Source organism: Thalassophryne amazonica, chromosome 11, assembly GCF_902500255.1.
Source record: "Thalassophryne amazonica chromosome 11, fThaAma1.1, whole genome shotgun sequence".
NCBI lineage: Eukaryota > Metazoa > Chordata > Actinopteri > Batrachoidiformes > Batrachoididae > Thalassophryne > Thalassophryne amazonica.
The window spans coordinates 20407164-20425720 of record NC_047113.1 but is presented as its reverse complement, the minus strand read 5'-3'; the positions used below and the strand labels follow the sequence as shown (position 1 = coordinate 20425720).

At 40.0% G+C, this 18557-nt stretch overlaps 1 protein-coding gene across 1 annotated transcript in view; it reads right to left on the bottom strand.

Annotated features, from left to right (window-relative positions):
- Nucleotides 1–18557, bottom strand: part of scyl1 (SCY1-like, kinase-like 1) — a 45075-nt gene that overhangs the window by 25180 nt on the left and 1338 nt on the right. The window contains 12 exon segments of the mRNA XM_034181879.1: nt 3717–3792; nt 4211–4399; nt 9010–9165; nt 9249–9362; nt 10683–10790; nt 11011–11169; nt 12829–12984; nt 13533–13577; nt 13579–13618; nt 13810–14039; nt 14179–14301; nt 18390–18530. Of these exon segments, the coding sequence (XP_034037770.1) occupies nt 3717–3792; nt 4211–4399; nt 9010–9165; nt 9249–9362; nt 10683–10790; nt 11011–11169; nt 12829–12984; nt 13533–13577; nt 13579–13618; nt 13810–14039; nt 14179–14301; nt 18390–18530 (1537 nt within the window).

Sequence of the window (18557 nt, the reverse complement as noted above, 5' to 3'; positions counted from 1 at the left end):
TTTGGCTATTGTAATACAGACATACAGGTTCAGTTACAAGTCGAAGGGGTAGATATTGAAAGGGTACATGAAAATAAGTTTCTGGGGGTGATAACAGATGATAAGATAAACTGGAAGACTCATATAAAACATATACAAAGTAAACTGTCAAGAAGCATTTCAGTTCTAAACAATGTGAAACATATTCTGGACCACAACTCACTCCACATTCTTTACTGATCACTGGTTTTACCATATTTACAGTACTGTGCAGAGGTATGGGGTAATACTTATAAAGGTACAACACAATCACTATCAGTAATGCAGAAAAGAGCTATAAGAATTATTCATAATACTGGCTATAGAGATCATACAAATCCACTATTTTTACAATCCAAATTCTTAAAATTCACAGACTTGGCTCATTTTCAAACAGTACAAATAAAGCAATAAACAATTTACTTCCAGCAAATATTAAAAATATGTTTTTTTAACAGATCAGGGGATTGCAGTCTGAGGGGGAAATTTAATTTAAACCATCAGTGGGCACGAACAACAATAAAAGGTTTCTGTATTTCTGTCTGTCGGGTGAGGATGTGGAACAGATTTGGAGTGGGGCTCAAGCAATGTCCAAGCATGAACCAGTTCAAACAGCGGTACAAAAATATGTTTTTTCTAGGTATAGGGAGGAGGAAGGGTAATGAGGGTTGGGGTGTTTTTGTTTTTTGCTTCGACTTGTAAATATATAGTATTTTGTATGTAAGTAGGTATGTGTAGGTATATATATATATATCGGTTTAGGTGTGTAGGAATCTATGTGTATATGTGGCAAAGGGTATCACTGGTTGTTGGTTATGCTTCACCTTCACCTTACCCCTTTTCGGACATGTTGGGTACACAGTAGGAACTTTTTGTTGTTGTCTTCACTGATCTATCTTGTAATTGTTGTATCAAATGTTCGAAATAAACAGTTTTCATTCATTCATTCATTCAAGATATGATTAAAGTGGTGGGTGGACTCATTTACATTTTGAGCAAAGCCAATTGAGTCTAATAATAGATTAAATGCAGTGTTGAGGCTGTCATTCTCAGCATCTGTGTGGATGTTAAAATTGCCCACTATAATTATCTTATCTGAGCTAAGCACTAAGTCAGACAAAAGGTCTGAAAATTCACAGAGAAACTCACAGTAACGACCAGGTGGACGATAGATAATAACAAATAAAACTGGTTTTTGGGACTTCCAATTTGGATGGACAAGACTAAGAGTCAAGCTTTCAAATAAATTAAAGCTCTGTCTGGGTTTTGGATTAATTAATAAGCTGGAATGGAAGACTGCTGCTAATCGTCCGCCTCGGCCCGTGCTACGAGCGTTCTGGCAGTTTTTGTGACTCGGGGGTGTTGACTCATTTAAACTAACATATTCATCCTGCTGTAACCAGGTTTCTGTAAGGCAGAATAAATCAATATGTTGATCAATTATTATCAACATATTGACGGCGCCGAACTGGCTGCCTTCCGGAGTGTTCTGATAAACTGGTCCTTTCAAATCTCGGTTGTCGTCCTGTGTCCTTGTTTTGTCTCTGTGATTACTGTTTTTTGTGCTGATGGGATTTTTTTTTTCCTCATTGCCGCTGTGTAATGCAGCAGCTATGAGGGTTTTTTTTTTTTTCTTCTCCTCTTCCCTCGTGTTTTGCTTTCATATATATGTTTTATGTACCGGGCCGGCCTATGTGTTGTGTGTTGTTTGTTATGGGTCGGTGTTGGTTTGCTCAGCCCTGCCGTTGACCAAAGCAGGGATGTACATCTGGAGCTGGTCCCCGGGCGCCTTTTATGGCGACCTCTGCTCCTACTGGCAAATAGGATGGGTTAAATGCAGTAGCCACATTTCATTGTGCAGGGAAGATGTTCTTCTATACTGTGCATATGACAATAAAATTTCCTTGATTCATTTACTAACAAGGACTTAGAAGAGAGAGACCTAATGTTTAATAGACCACATTTAACTGTTTTAGTCTGTGGTGCAGTTGAAGGTGCTATATTATTTTTTTCTTTTTAAATTTTTATGCTTAAATAGATTTTTGCTGGTTATTCGTGGTCTGGGAACAGGCACCGTCTCTATGGGGATGGGGTAATGAGGGGATGGCAGGGGGAGAGAAGCTGCAGAGAGGTGTATAAGACTACAACTCTGCTTCCTGGTCCCAACCCTGGATAGTCACGGTTTGGAGGGTTTAATAAAATTGGCCAGATTTCTAGAAATGAGAGCTGCTCCATCCAAAGTGGGATGGATGCCGTCTCTCCTAACAAGACCAGGTTTTCCCCAGAAGCTTTGCCAATTATCTATGAAGCCCACCTCATTTTTTGGACACCACTCAGACAGCCAGCAATTCAAGGAGAACATGCGGCTAAACATGTCACTCCCGGTCCGATTGGGGAGGGGCCCAGAGAAAACTACAGAGTCCGACATTGTTTTATGATGTCACAGTGTCCGTGTAGTCATCTAGACTGTCTGTTGAAGCCTCAAACATATCCCAATCCGTAGTGCCCAAGCACGCGCGTAGCTCCTCCTTTTATTATGGTTCTGTCACAAATCCATCGAAGTCTTCATCTTCTGTGTCTGAATTGAACAGCTGTCTTCTAGCTGTGGCCACCTCGCTTTGTTTCTGCGGAAACTCCGTTTGATCTTTTTAACTTGGCGCAGTTCATTTTCTTGTTTCCTCTCGCAGCTGCTCTATTCCCATGAACAACCGCATAACTGATAGCCTGCCGTTTGAATTGTGCCTCGTAAGCATGTCTCTTCGCTGGCGCCATTTTCGGGGGTCCTTAGACAAACAAATGTTTTGCAGGATACCTGTAGTATACGGTAACTACCGGAGGAGTGGCGGAGGTAAGTGTACGTACCACGGATTCACGGACTCTTCTCTGATTGGTTTATCGCTGGCAGCGTACGTACTCTATGCTACCAGCGTACGTACTTTACTTATTACGTAATGTTCTCCGATTGGTTTATCGCTGCCAGGGTACGTACTCTACGCTGCTAGCGTACGTACTTTACATATTACGTCCTTGTGTCAGTGGGAAATGGTCCGATATTCCGACGGTCAAAGACAACGTCGGTCGTTTTTACAGATTTTGGAATTCAGTGTGCACATAAGGCGCACCGGATTATAGGGCGCACGGCCGATTTTTGTGAAAATTTAAGGCTTTTAGGTGTGCCTTATGGTGCAGAAAATACGGTACAAAACGAATGTACAGGAAAATTTTGCCGGTGCACAGGACAGAAGTAGACACCATTCATATCATTCATTAATTGTCTATATCTGCTTATTCCAAGTAAGGGTCATGGGGAAGCCGGAGCCTATCGCAACAGTCATTGGGCGAGAGGCGGAGTACACCCTGGACTGACTGCCAGTCCGTTGCAGGGCCAGACAAACCCATTCACACTAATGCTCATTTTAATGATTCTAATACACCTAACCCGCATACATCTGGAAGTGGGAGGAAGCCGGAGCACCCGGAGGAAACATATGCAAACACGGGGAGAACATGCAAAGGACCAGGTGGGAAGTGATCATAGGACCTTCTTGCTGTGGGCAACAGTGCTAACCACAAAGCAACTGTGTCACCCTCAATGAGGTACCACAAAAGATATTTAGCATATTTTGAATCAGACGTAGTTAGACTTGGACCCGGATATGTCAAAGAGACTACACAGGTCAGTGTAGTGTGTTACATACCGATCTCAGACAATTTAGTTGGGTCTTCTGACACAGTCTCCAGCTTGGACAGAAAACTCTTGATTGCTTTGAATGCCTGACAGAGGAAGGAGCAGGGAAGAACAGGAAAATACACACTAAGCAGAAACACACCATAAAGAATTCTTTTTATGATTAAACCATCCAATGAAGGATTTAATAAAATAAATAAATAAAAATCATCAAATCAGCCAATGAGTCTGGAAAAGCAATTTTATTCATTTAAATTTAAACATATGACCCTTGAAATCTCTCAGCACCACAATGCTTTAATTTTGCAAAGGTATTGTCAATTTTATGTCATGAAGAATAAAGAGTACTAGTTTTATTTTAAGTCAACTACTTCAGCAGTTGCTAGGATAGAAAGAAAGACTGCTGGCCCTTCATAGTCATACATCCCTGAACTCACCCACTGATGCATTTAGAAGTATAAAGACCATAAAACACATCACATAATTCTGCCATGAGATACCTACCTGGTCCCTGACTCCCTTATCAGGGTCAACAGTAATGGTACAGAGAGTGGGCAGGATGCGGCCAGCAATCTCTGCTATGCTGTAGTAGTTGTGTGTGGCAGCAAAGCCCAGAACACCGGCAGAGCGAGATGCTGGAAATGGGTCCTTAGTGGCTCGCGAGAAGGCAGAAACCAGAACTCTTTGTCGAGTCTGAAGAGAGTGTCCAAAAACATAAGGTGACACAAGAGAGGAGGAAGTGGCAGTGAAAGAAATTAACAGACATTCACTGTGAGACAGAGAAAGAAGTGGAAAATACAACCCCTGACAAAAATTATGGAATCACCGGCCTCGGAGGATGTTCATTCAGTTGTTTAATTTTGTAGAAAAAAAAGCAGATCACAGACATGACACAAAACTAAAGTAATTTCAAATGGCAACTTTCTGGCTTTAAGAAACACTATAATAAATCAGGAAAAAAAATTGTGGCAGTCAGTAACGGTTACTTTTTTAGACCAAGCAGAGGGAAAAATATATGGACTCACTCAATTCTGAGGAATAAATTATGGAATCACCCTGTAAATTTTCACCCCCAAAAGTAACACCTGCATCAAATCCTCTGAAAAAGTGAGCTTTAAATCAGAAGTGCCTGACTCTGTGGTATAACTCACAAACTCGCACCTTAAAGCAGATAACTCGTAAGTTGGAGAGGAAATGGCGTCTCACTAATTTAGAAGATCTTCACTTAGCCTGGAAAAAGAGTCTGTTGCTCTATAAAAAAGCCCTCCGTAAAGCTAGGACATCTTACTACTCATCACTAATTGAAGAAAATAAGAACAACCCCAGGTTTCTTTTCAGCACTGTAGCCAGGCTGACAAAGAGTCAGAGCTCTATTGAGCCGAGTATTCCTTTAACTTTAACTAGTAATGACTTCATGACTTTCTTTGCTAATAAAATTTTAACTATTAGAGAAAAAGATTACTCATAACCATCCCAAAGACGTATCGTTATCTTTGGCTGCTTTCAGTGATGCCGGTATTTGGTTAGACTCTTTCTCTCCGATTGTTCTGTCTGAGTTATTTTCATTAGTTACTTCATCCAAACCATCAACATGTTTATTAGACCCCATTCCTACCAGGCTGCTCAAGGAAGCCCTACCATTATTTAATGTTTCGATCTTAAATAAGATCAATCTATCTTTATTAGTTGGCTATGTACCACAGGCTTTTAAGGTGGCAGTAATTAAACCATTACTTAAAAAGCCATCACTTGACCCAGCTATCTTAGCTAATTATAGGCCAATCTCCAACCTTCCTTTTCTCTCAAAATTCTTGAAAGGGTAGTTGTAAAACAGCTAACTGATCATCTGCAGAGGAATGGTCTATTTGAAGAGTTTCAGTCAGGTTTTAGAATTCATCATAGTACAGAAACAGCATTAGTGAAGGTTACAAATGATCTTCTTATGGCCTCAGACAGTGGACTCATCTCTGTGCTTGTTCTGTTAGACTTCAGTGCTGCTTTTGATACTGTTGACCATAAAATGTTATTACAGAGATTAGAGCATGCCATAGGTATTAAAGGCACTGCGCTGCGGTGGTTTGATTCATATTTATGTAATAGATTACAATTTGTTCATGTAAATGGGGAATCTTCTTCACAGACTAAGGTTAATTATGGAGTTCCACAAGGTTCTGTGCTAGGACCAATTTTATTCACTTTATACATGCTTCCCTTAGGCAGTATTATTAGAAGGCATTGCTTAAATTTTCATTGTTACACAGATGATACCCAGCTTTATCTATCCATGAAGCCAGAGGACACACACCAATTAACTAAACTGCAGGATTGTCTTACAGACATAAAGACATGGATGACCTCTAATTTCCTGCTTTTAAACTCAGATAAAACTGAAGTTATTGTACTTGGCCCCACAAATCTTAGAAACATGGTGTCTAACCAGATCCTTACTCTGGATGGCATTACCCTGACCTCTAGTAATACTGTGAGAAATCTTGGAGTCATTTTTGATCAGGATATGTCATTCAATGCGCATATTAAACAAATATGTAGGACTGTTTTTTTGCATTTACGCAATATCTCTAAAATTAGAAAGGTCTTGTCTCAGAGTGATGCTGAAAAACTAATTCATGCATTTATTTCCTCTAGGCTGGACTATTGTAATTCATTATTATCAGGTTGTCCTAAAAGTTCCCTGAAAAGCCTTCAGTTAATTCAAAATGCTGCAGCTAGAGTACTAACGGGGACTAGAAGGAGAGAGCATATCTCACCCATATTGGCCTCTCTTCATTGGCTTCCTGTTAATTCTAGAATAGAATTTAAAATTCTTCTTCTTACTTATAAGGTTTTGAATAATCAGGTCCCATCTTATCTTAGGGACCTCATAGTACCATATCACCCCAATAGAGCGCTTCGCTCTCAGACTGCAGGCTTACTTGTAGTTTCTAGGGTTTGTAAGAGTAGAATGGGAGGCAGAGCCTTCAGCTTTCAGGCTCCTCTCCTGTGGAACCAGCTCCCAATTCAGATCAGGGAGACAGACACCCTCTCTACTTTTAAGATTAGGCTTAAAACTTTCCTTTTTGCTAAAGCTTATAGTTAGGGCTGGATCAGGTGACCCTCAACCATCCCTTAGTTATGCTGCTATAGACTTAGACTGCTGGGGGGTTCCCATGATGCACTGAGTGTTTCTTTCTCCTTTTGCTCTGTATGCACCACTCTGCATTTAATCATTAGTGACTGATCTCTGCTCCCCTCCACAGCATGTCTTTTTCCTGGTTCTCTCCCTCAGCCCCAACCAGTCCCAACAGAAGACTGCCCCTCCCTGAGCCTGGTTCTGCTGGAGGTTTCTTCCTGTTAAAAGGGAGTTTTTCCTTCCCACTGTCGCCAAGTGCTTGCTCACAGGGGGTCGTTTTGACCGTTGGGGTTTTTACGTAATTATTGTATGGCCTTGCCTTACAATATAAAGCGCCTTGGGGCAACTGTTTGTTGTGATTTGGCGCTATATAAATAAAATTGATTGATTGATTGATTTGCTCGGTAGTCTGCATCTAAAAAGGTGTGATCACACCTTGGAGAGCTGTTGCACCAAGTGGACTGACATGAATCATGGCTCCAACACCAGAGATGTCAACTGAAACAAAGGAGAGGATTATCAAACTCTTAAAAGAGGGTAAATCATCACGCAATGTTGCAAAAGATGTTGGTTGTTCACAGTCAGCTGTGTCTAAACTCTGGACCAAATACAAGCAACATGGGAAGGTTGTTAAAGGCAAACATACTGGTAGACCAAGGAAGACATCAAAGCGTCAAGACAGAAAACTTAAAGCAATATGTCTCAAAAATTGAAAATGCACAACAAAACAAATGAGGAACGAATAAATGCACAAGTTTACATTGATATTTTGGACACTTTTCTTATCCCATCAATTGAAAGGATGTTTGGGGATGATGAAATCATTTTTCAAGATGATAATGCATCTTGCCATAGAGCAAAAACTGTGAAAACATTCCTTGCAAAAAGACACATAGGGTCAATGTCATGGCCTGCAAATAGTCCGGATCTTAATCCAATTAAAAATCTTTGGTGGAAGTTGAAGAAAATAGTCCGTGACAAGGCTCCAACATGCAAAGCTGATCCGGCAGCAGCAATCAGAGAAAGTTGGAGCCTGATTGATGAAGAGTACTGTTTGTCACTCATTAAGTCCATGCCTCAGAGACTGCAAGCTGTTATAAAAGCCAGAGGTGGTGCAACAAAATGCTAGTGATGTGTTGGAGCGTTCTTTTGTTTTTCATGATTCCATAATTTTTTCCTCAGAATTGAGTGATTCCATATTTTTTTCCCCTTTGCTTGGTCTAAAAAAGTAACTGTTACTGACTGCCACAATTTTTTTTCCTGATTTCTTATAGTGTTTCTTAAAGCCAGAAAGTTGCAATTTGAAATGACTAGTTTTGTGTCATGTCTGTGATCTGCTTTTTTTCTACAAAATTAAACAACTGAATGAACATCCTCCGAGGCCGGTGATTCCATAATTTTTGCCAGGGGTTGTACAGTACAAAAAAGGCAAGAGATTCTTACAGTCAAAAGGACAACAGCACAAGTTGAAAACTAAAGCTATTGAAACAGCATAGCTGTATCACACACTTGATGGTTTGTGATACAACTATGCTGGAATAACACACAGTTATTATATATTAATTGGTTCTCTAAAATATCTTAACACAACACAAAAACAGCTTAAAATAGGATAGGTTATGAATGAACCCTAAAACCTACCCCCCCCAACAAAATAAATAAATAAATAAATAAAAATCTTTATAATTTACAGTAATAAAGACTGAAAAGGTGCAAAGTTTCATATTTAAAGCAGCATGCAGGAAACATGCAGTCTTTCGCATGTATAAATTCACAAATGGCATTTTCCTTTGTTGTTCAACTCATCAGCCAATCACTTTAACAAAATCTGTACATTGCAGCATGGAAGTGTATGAGAAGAATTTGGTACTGTTTGCAGAACATAAGTAGGGATGTTTTGCAGTTAAGAATGAAGTGACTAGGATGAGGCTCAACACCTCCAAACCTGAGACCATGGCAATCTGGCAAAGAAAGAGTAACCCCCCCCCCAAAAAATGTCAAGCGTTTAATGCTACTGTGGAGGGAAAAAGAGCGATGACATCTGGGAGGGTTTCTAGACACACATAACAGGGTGAAGACGTGATGAAGACCTGAAAGTCCACCCAGATTTTGGATTAGTGGGTTGAGGAATTATGTATTGTTGTAACCTCATGTTTGTTGTGGCATACTTTACCCCAGCATTAAGGTATGAGGCAATCTTGCCCAAGCAGACGGTGGTGTTGCACCGGATTGGGCCTTGTTCATCTCTGGCCTGCAGCCGTGCAAAATGGCGCATCAGCTCCTGGTTTAGGTTGGTTTCGTTCAGTTTGGGAGCCAGCAGCAACATAGACTGGAGGATAAGAGGGACAAAATGAGATGACTCATGGCTGCTGCAGGTTGACAGAACACACTGCATTTGAGTGTGCAATCCACCTTAACAGTCTGTTCTCGGATGGCAGGGTTGGTGTCAGTGAAGCCATGAACAACATGAAGGAAAATCTGGGAATTGACCGCTGCCTCATTAAGGTACTGTATGAACTGCTCCATCTAAGTCAGAGAAAAAAAGAAACAAAGAAAAAAAAAGTTTTCATACTGTTGCACAAAAAGCACATAGTAATACCTTCCTCCTTGTCCACTGCAATATCTCCCACTGTAAACTTTGTCAGTGGAGCCATGTCATCCTGACAACATGTCAGTTATTCTAAACCCTATAGCAAACAACATCACAAGAGAGAGAATTAAAAATTGGAAGACTGGATTGCAAAATGGCAATTATTACTGGAATACCAAGAGATCAAAACAGGTCTGGTCAGGTGCAGGAGCACATGCTGGTTGTCACCACAGCCACCAAATTAAGGAATCTCCTTGGATCCTTGTTGGCAACAACCCAGGAAGACAACAGGTCCATCCACACCTCTTGAAAGTAACACAGCCAGGTGAAAAGTGGGCTTTTCTTTGGCCTTCCTCAGCTACTGAAATGTTCAACAGTGAAGTACCTGCATATGATCAGCAGAGGAACATGCCACATGGCCAAAATGTTGCAGCTGATGTTCTCCCGCAATGTAGTTGATACACCTCAGGTGAGTTTCCTTAAGTAACCCTTAGTTTGACAAGTAATTTCAACAGTATCAAGGATCCTCTGAAGAGACCTTGCACCAAAGATATCCAGTCTTCCTCTTAGGTAAATGTGTAGCAGATCAAAACATCCTGGTTTCTTTTTCACAAATGTGATGTAGGTCTTTTCAACTGATGTTTGGTGAAATTCTTTTCTTCCTGATGGCCAAACATTTGCAATAATGGGTATATGGAATGTGCGACCCAGGCAACATGGATGATAACATTTCTTTAATGCATGTGAGAATGGTTTAGCCACCCTGGACTTACCCACCTTCTCTTAAAAATAAATAAAACACTGGCATTTAACACCAATTAAAAATATAATGGAATGCTAAAATACCCTCGACCATTATGGCCATAAAAATAGGAAAGAGAATGTGACATTTTGACTTCTTAAAATTGGTCAAGGTTAGCCATCTTTGAACTTGTCTAAGGTCTGTGTCCCAAGAAGGTTTCCTGTGAATTTGAAGATCCTGGCAGTAACAAGACTGGACTTATGCTGAGCACAGACAGACAGACAGCCGCGAGGCCTTTGTGATACCCGTTGGCCATATTTTGGCCTTGGGTAAAGGCAAAACAAAAACAAAACTAATTGATGCAAACTGCATTTTAATCACTTTGTGTGTTTTACTACAAGTAGCCTGATTGTGACATTTCGCCATGAGACACTTTCAGATATCCAGCTTTTCCGACTCCTGAGCTTCATTTGGTGAAATTCAGAGACAAATCAGACATCTGTTTGACATGTACCTGCTGCAGCAGTCTTATCCTCATAGCTCGGTCTGTAGAAGAAAACATCTTCACGATAACAGGGATGATTTTCTGTTGGTATTCTTCTGATGACAGGAATTTCCCAACCTATGAAGAGACTATATTAAGTACATCCACAGATGCAAATATGGCCTAGGGCCAAGTGTGTACATTAATATTAAAACAAGAACAAAGAATGCAGTGATAGCTTTGTTCGCTGTGACAGTTCTTTTGTTGTTTTACTTTTGACTGGTTTGAGAAGCTTGGTGATGTTCAGGTATTTATGGCTGATTATAAGATGTGAAAATTACTAAGGACAAAAATGTACCTTGAAGAGTGGCGTGAGAACAACAGCGCCTGCACTGCCAAACTCAAAGGCAGTGAGCAGCTGAGGCAAGACCTTGTGTTTACAGAAATCCTCAGGGAAGGAATCCAGGTTGTCACTAAGATCCTGAAAGAACTGCTGCTTCTCGGCAGGCTCCTTTATCTGCAGAGGGTCATTATGGAGAAATGGCTTAGGGTCTACTATTATTGTAAAAATTAATTTCACCTCCATGTACATTTGGAATAAAATAAATTCAAAGTGCTATGGGTGAAAGTAACACCAGTTGTTCTCTACGCTGCAATGACTCTGCTGAGCGACTGCACAGTTTGGTGCGCATTTCAGCAACCTTTGCCTGCAAGAACATGGTAATTAACTGAAAACACTTATAGGCCCGTGTCCATAGGGCATTTTTTCATGGCGAAAAGCACTGAAAGGGTATATATATATATATATATATATATATATATAAAGAATTCCTTGTGAGAAATGTTTCTAGGACAACAGTAATAGTCCATGAAGTAGTTAATTGTGACCTAGTCAGTACCAAGTAAGGGGACTAAATGAAACTTACAATACAGCCTCAGTGTACCATGGCTGACAAAAAAAATGTATTATGTCAATCCCAGGGTGGTAGGTGGTGGCAAAGTGTAGCTAAACTTTCAAGTCTTTGTTTTTAAGAAAATCCTCATCTATACCACTTCATCATGAAGCTGTATAACTGGGGATACAAAATGCAAAACATGCACTATGCACAATCTCTCCAATCACAGCCAAAGAAGTCTATCATTTCTTCTGGGTGTCTTGGTGGCTTTCCTCACGCTTCTCCTTCTTACACAGTCACTCAGTTTTTGAGAACTCTCTACTCCACAGATTTACCATATAGTGCCATACTGTTTGTATTTCTTAATAACTGATGTAAATAAAGTTCAAGACATATTCAGTGACTTGGAAATGTTCATGTATCCATCCCCTGACTTCACTGTAGAAAACTGGCAATAAAACTGATTATTTGCAGGTATTATACCAAAGGGGCCCATTACTTATGCAACCCATCATTTTGGCTTTTATATTTTAATTAATTTATATGAAGTTATAGAGATTTGCTTTTAGTTTGAGTTAAAGGAAGATCATTTTAGATTTTTATATTTTTTGGATTTGAAATTACACAAACAAATTAAAATGTGTGAAATACCGAATGTTCCAATACTTTTAGAGGGCACTGTATGAGGTGGCTGTAGACAGAGGCAGCTAAAAGAAGCTGCTTCTTGCATTTTCTTGGTTGTTCCGGAGGTATACAGTGGTTTGCACAAGTATTCAGCCCCTTGGTATTTCACGCATTTTAATTTGTTTATGACATTTCAAATACAAAAAGTAAACGAGGCTCCTCAATACAAAAATTTCTAAAATTATCTTCCTTAGACTCAAACTGAAAGTAAATCTCTACAACTTGATATAAATTAATTAAAAATATAAAAGCCAAGATGATGGGTTGCATAAGTAATCAGCCCCTTTGGTATAATACCTGTAAATAATCAGTTTAACTGCCAGTTTTCTTCAGACAAGTTAGGGGATGGATACATGAACATTTCCAAGTCACTGAATATGCCTTGAACTTTTTCAGGGTTCAGGATGCAGAACATGTCTTCACAACAAGTTTAAAACCTGGCCAAGAAAACTTTGTTATATTTTATCTCCTGACCTTTCATGGCAGTCGCCAGTATGTCTGTACCATAACAACATATGAATCCCAAAAATACACACACAACAGTAAGTAAAACACTCATTTTAAATATGATTAGATGTTTATTGTATTTTTGAGACCTGTATCTCTTCCAGGAAAAGGTTGCTCTCCACAAAGCTGTTGCTAAGAAAGCCCCCTGGTGCTCGACAGTTCTGGAGAAAGCGTGCTGGGTTGGGTCGAGCCCGGGGGTTGGCCCCCACAAGCTCACAGTAGTGGGGGACCAGAGCTTTTGGGACCTGTGCACACAAAGAACACTACTGTAAAATGACCGTGAGCTGCAAAAAAGCCCTAGAGATGAAGTGAAAAAGGAAACTGAGTAAGCTAAAATCAAAATATTTGAATAACAGAGGAGCGCACTAACATTCTGTTGCCAAATATTTCTAAACTGAGTTCTGTGTACTTGTTTCAAACTAAAATTAAAACAACTTGTTTTCACTAACAAAAGCTGCCAATTGAGCAAGTGAAAATTTAGGCTACTTGAGATTTGTTGAAATAAGGTGAGAAAACTCATTTCGAGCAATATTTTACTAGTATGAAAAAGTGCTACATCTTTCACAAATACAGCAACTTACAAATCTTACAAATCAATATGTCCCAACTGGAGGATAAATAGATTTTCCATGAGTGTCACCAATATTAGCACACTACTAGATACCTTTTTGAATACTCTACCTACAAGGAAATACACTACTGAAATAAAAGCAATGGAAGACTAACTAAAAATAAATCAACAACAGCAAAAAAAAAAAAAAAAAAAAAAAAAAAACCTGCTCAGATGATTTACCTTTCCAAGAGACCGAAGGGAAGAGGTGCGAGGGAGTGGCCCGTTTGAACACTTCCCAGATCAGGCAGCCTAGGCGCCACACCTCCCTGACCTACAGTAAACATGAACACATATTCAAACATTAATGAAGGATATTTAAAAGGACTGCTATTGCTAACGTAGTGAAGTTGTCCATTAACACTAGGGCTAGTGAGTCTGATGCCCAGCGTCAAACGAGCCTTGGGTAGAACACTAAACCTTCTCATATGCACACACACCTTTTCTACCCTCCTCTCACCATTTCTCTCCACTGCTGCTGTTGGGCATCTCTGGTGGGTCATATTTCTCCATCTCTGGGTAAACATCTTTAGGGGCAGGCAGAGAGATGCCGGTTGAATCACCTTGCTCCGGGGTCACATGATCAAGTCCCCCAAGCTTCCACTCTCCAGCTCGATCCACAAATACAGCCCATACACCCAAATTATTATGGAGCAAATGGCAGTCATTAATCAGGAAACTCAGGGCTTTCTGTGGGCAGAGTCAAACAACAGATGTAGGTAAAATTGCTACAAGAGATACAAGGTTTTAAAAGGACATATGAAAAAAAAAAGATGTATTTCTACCAAAACCGTGTGCATCAACTGATGTATTCTAATCCTGCTGTTACCACTATCTGGTGAAGTCCCCATGAGATCTCCAGTTCTCCAGCACCGCCTTTCTCTGCCTTGGCTTTCAGGTGAACAACCAGGGGTGTCACCTGTTCAGTAACTACATAAAGACTCTTCTCAGTCTGTAAAAACAACCACAAGCAAGATTATCTATTGGTTTTTAACAGTTTAACATGAGCAGTCACCAATTACTACAACTACAAGTTTTTGCTTTTTGTTTCACATACATATATGTGGTCACACTGTACTATTAACTATAAATCTGTGATCAAGCTCACAAAATGATAGCTGCCACACTAGTTACTAGTACGTAGTATATAAGTGACAGTCAATCTTTTGTGATGAAACCAAGGCTTTGAACCGGTTCGTGGAACGAAAACCAGAATCTTCTGGTATTTTGCTAAGAACGAAAACGAAACCAGAAACTTTCGTTTTGTTTTTTTTATGTCCTGGTACAGAATCAGTATTTTAAAATAATGGCAACTGGTTAATACTGCTATTTTTTTTTATTCTTGAAAAGGTTTCTATTTTCAATGGCCTGGTGAGGTTCACTTATTTTGGTTATTGTTAGTGGGACAAAGCACAACATCGGTGTGTTTCGTGCTGAGAAACGCACCCGGAGCAGATAAACATCAAGGGATGAATCCTAAACACTAGAGCTGAAACAACTAATCAAGTTAATCGATTAAAATTGATTATTAAAATAGTTGTCAACTAATTTAGTCATCGATTAGTTGCTAAATAACTTTGTTTTAATACAAATGTTTCGTTTCTTCCATATAATCAAGTGAGCTTTGCTTTGAATCTTGAACCAATGAAGCAGTGCTTCGAGCTGCTGCTTCATTGGTTTCATTTGTTTTATTTCACTTTATCTTAATTTTTCTCCACTAAAACCCTAAAGAACATATGTCTGTGAGAAATATTTACCGTTTTTATGTTAAACTGACCAGTTAGGTCTTCTGAAACAGTTGATAGAGGTATTTTATGCTAATGCCGATGCTAACGCGTTAGCATGTCTATGGCGTTTTCAATGTTAAAGTTAGCACTGGCATTTCAGCATCTTTGTGCATTTGTTTTCTGTATAATAATTAATGGCTCGGTGTTTGTTGTCGTAAAAGAGTCATATGTATTACAAATGATAATATTTTAATTTATATATTAATAATAATAGCAACAATAATAATAGTAATAATAACTAATAATGCTACAATACAATTTTAGAGAAAGAGACATGAGTCACGTGTCATTGTGAAATGACCACATAGTTTACAAGTTATACAGAGAATGTTGCACATATAATGAGTCAGGCTACAGTTTTTGATTTAGGTTTTATGGTTAACTGGTTATGCTAATTGCTCATTTGCAGCAACAAAAATACCTCTTTTTCTTCACCATATATTTTATAACATTTATATGTTTCAATGTTGTTTTATGGCAACTCAGCACTTTGATAAAGCAATGTCATTTGAAATAATTATTTTTGTTCTTTATTATAAACTGTTTTATTCTTTATTATTTTATATTTCAACAGCCAAGAGACATTTGACGATTTGCTGATTTTCAAGTATTTTAAGTTTTCAAATAATGTTCTGTTGTTAAATAAAGTGATGGAAGGAGAGAAAAATTGTTTCCCTGGCACATTTTAAAAAATTCCCCGCTAATCCGATTAATCGTGTCGAAACCCCATCAGATTCATCGATGATCCAAATAATGGTTTGTTGCAGCCCTACTAAACGCCACTAAATCTGCCACACTTGGATACTGACACTCACCTCCATCTTAACATAAACATGCAGAAAACATAATAGCCCTGATAAGAAGCCAATCTCTAACTCTGTAATCAATTGGCAAATACTTGTCCTTATTGTCAAAATGTCTATCCTGTCATCACCGAGGGAAGGTGAGAAACGAAATTTCGATTCCTTGTATGCCTAGTACGAGGTTTATTAGAAAACTAACCGGCAGTTTTATAAAAAAAAAAAAAAAAAACTATATGGATTTGAATCACGTGGGATTACACCAGACATGCTTGAACCCTCGTGCGCATGCGTGAGTTTTTTCACACGTGTCGGTGACGTCATCCGCCTGTGGGCAGGCTTTGAGTGAGCACTGGTCCAGCCCTCTCGGCTGAAATCTTTTGTCTGAGATGCTGCTGGAGACGGCGCGCGTTGCTTTATCAAAATTTTTTCAGGACCTGTGAGGGATATCTGAGTGGACACTATTCGAGAAATTCAGCTTGTTCTCGGTGAAAAGTTTAACGGCTGATGAGAGATTGCGGAGTTTCTTTCGCTTTAAGGACAGCTCACAAAGCGGATCGGCGCGGCACGGTTGGAGGTGGCGTCCGTCTGGCTGTTTCGAGCTGAAAACATCATAATTTAAGGCTCTGTTCACCCAGGTCATCATCAGAGAACAGAGAAGTTTCAGAAAAAGTCGGCATGAGGAGTTTATGCGGACATTCCACTGTTAAAGGAGATTTTGTAATGAAAGAACGTGTGGGCAAATTCGCTGAGTCGGTTCCGTCACGACACCGCAAATCCGTCTGCGCCGCGACAGGAAAAACACCTCCGTATTGAAAACCATTTGTAAAATTCAGGCGGCTTTTGATGGCTTTCAACAAGTGAGTATCTGAGAAATTGTTTAACAGCTGGGCATGTTCCAACTTGTCCGTTAAGGTTTCCAATGGAAGTGTTTTCCCTGTCGCAACCCCCCGCGGTCGGGTCCGGCCCGACATGCGAATCTGCCCGCACGTTCTTTCATTACAAAATCTCCTTTAACAGTGGAATGTCCGCATAAACTCCTCATGCCGACCTCTTCTGAAACTTCTCTGTTCTCTGACGACGACCTGGGTGAACAGAGCCTGAAATGTGGAAGTTTTCAGCTTGAAACAGCGAGACGCCGCTGCCTCGGAGCGCAGATCGCCGTAAGGCACCGTGGGCCGTCCTTAAAGCGACACTTTGCGAGAGCATATCTCTCCCATATTGGCCTCTCTTCATTGGCTTCCTGTTAATTCTAGAATAGAATTTAAAATTCTTCTTCTTACTTATAAGGTTTTGAATAATCAGGTCCCATCTTATCTTAGGGACCTCATAGTACCATATCACCCCAATAGAGCACTTCGCTCTCAGACTGCAGGCTTACTTGTAGTTCCTAGGGTTTGCAAGAGTAGAATGGGAGGCAGAGCCTTCAGCTTTCAGGCTCCTCTCCTGTGGAACCAGCTCCCAATTCGGATCAGGGAGACAGACACCCTCTCTACTTTTAAGATTAGGCTTAAAACTTTCCTTTTTGCTAAAGCTTATAGTTAGGGCTGGATCAGGTGACCCTGAACCATCCCTTAGTTATGCTGCTATAGACTTAGACTGCTGGGGGGTTCCCATGATGCACTGAGTGTTTCTTTCTCTTTTTGCTCTGTATGCACCACTTTGCATTTAATCATTAGTGATTGATCTCTGCTCCCCTCCAGAGCATGTCTTTTTCCTGGTTCTCTCCCTCAGCCCCAACCAGTCCCAGCAGACGACTGCCCCTCCCTGAGCCTGGTTCTGCTGGAGGTTTCTTCCTGTTAAAAGGGAGTTTTTCCTTCCCACTGTCACCAAGTGCTTGCTCACAGGGGGTCGTTTTGACCGTTGGGGTTTTTACGTAATTATTGTATGGCCTTGCCTTACAATATAAAGCACCTTGGGGCAACTGTTTGTTGTGATTTGGCGCTATATAAATAAAATTGATTGATTGATTGACTTACAGACCAAAATCTCTCATCAGCCGTTAAAATTTTTTACCAAAAACCAGCTGAATTTATCGAATGGTGTCCACTCAGTTGTGCCTTACAGTTTTTGAAAAAATTTTGATCAAACAAAGCAGCAGTCTCTGAGCCATTTCTAAACAATGAAAAAAATGACGAGAGGGTGGGCCACTCCTCACTCAAAGACTGCCCATAGGCGAATGACGTAAACGACAGGCGTGAAAAAACTCTCACATGCCCACGAGGGTTCAAGCATGTCTGATGTAATCACACGTGATTCAAATCCATATGGTTTTTGAAAAAAATAAGGTCGGATACTTTTCTAATAGACCTCGTACATGTGAAGAATTGACAATAAAGCCGACTAACTACAGAAGAGTAATAACTAGTTTACAACATGTCCAACAAATTGACTAACATTTTCCTAGATTAAGACTAAAGCTAATAACAACACTTATAAAAGCACACACACACCTCCAATCCGTCGACATAAGCCAGAATATTGGGATGACGCAGAGTCTTCATTCGCTTGAAAGCAGCTTTGGCTAACTGGGTCTGCTCTTCTGTTCCCTGAGCCACCTCGTAGACAAATACAGACACGGGTTCTCCATTGGCCTGTGGAGAGGTAACAATATAAGGAAT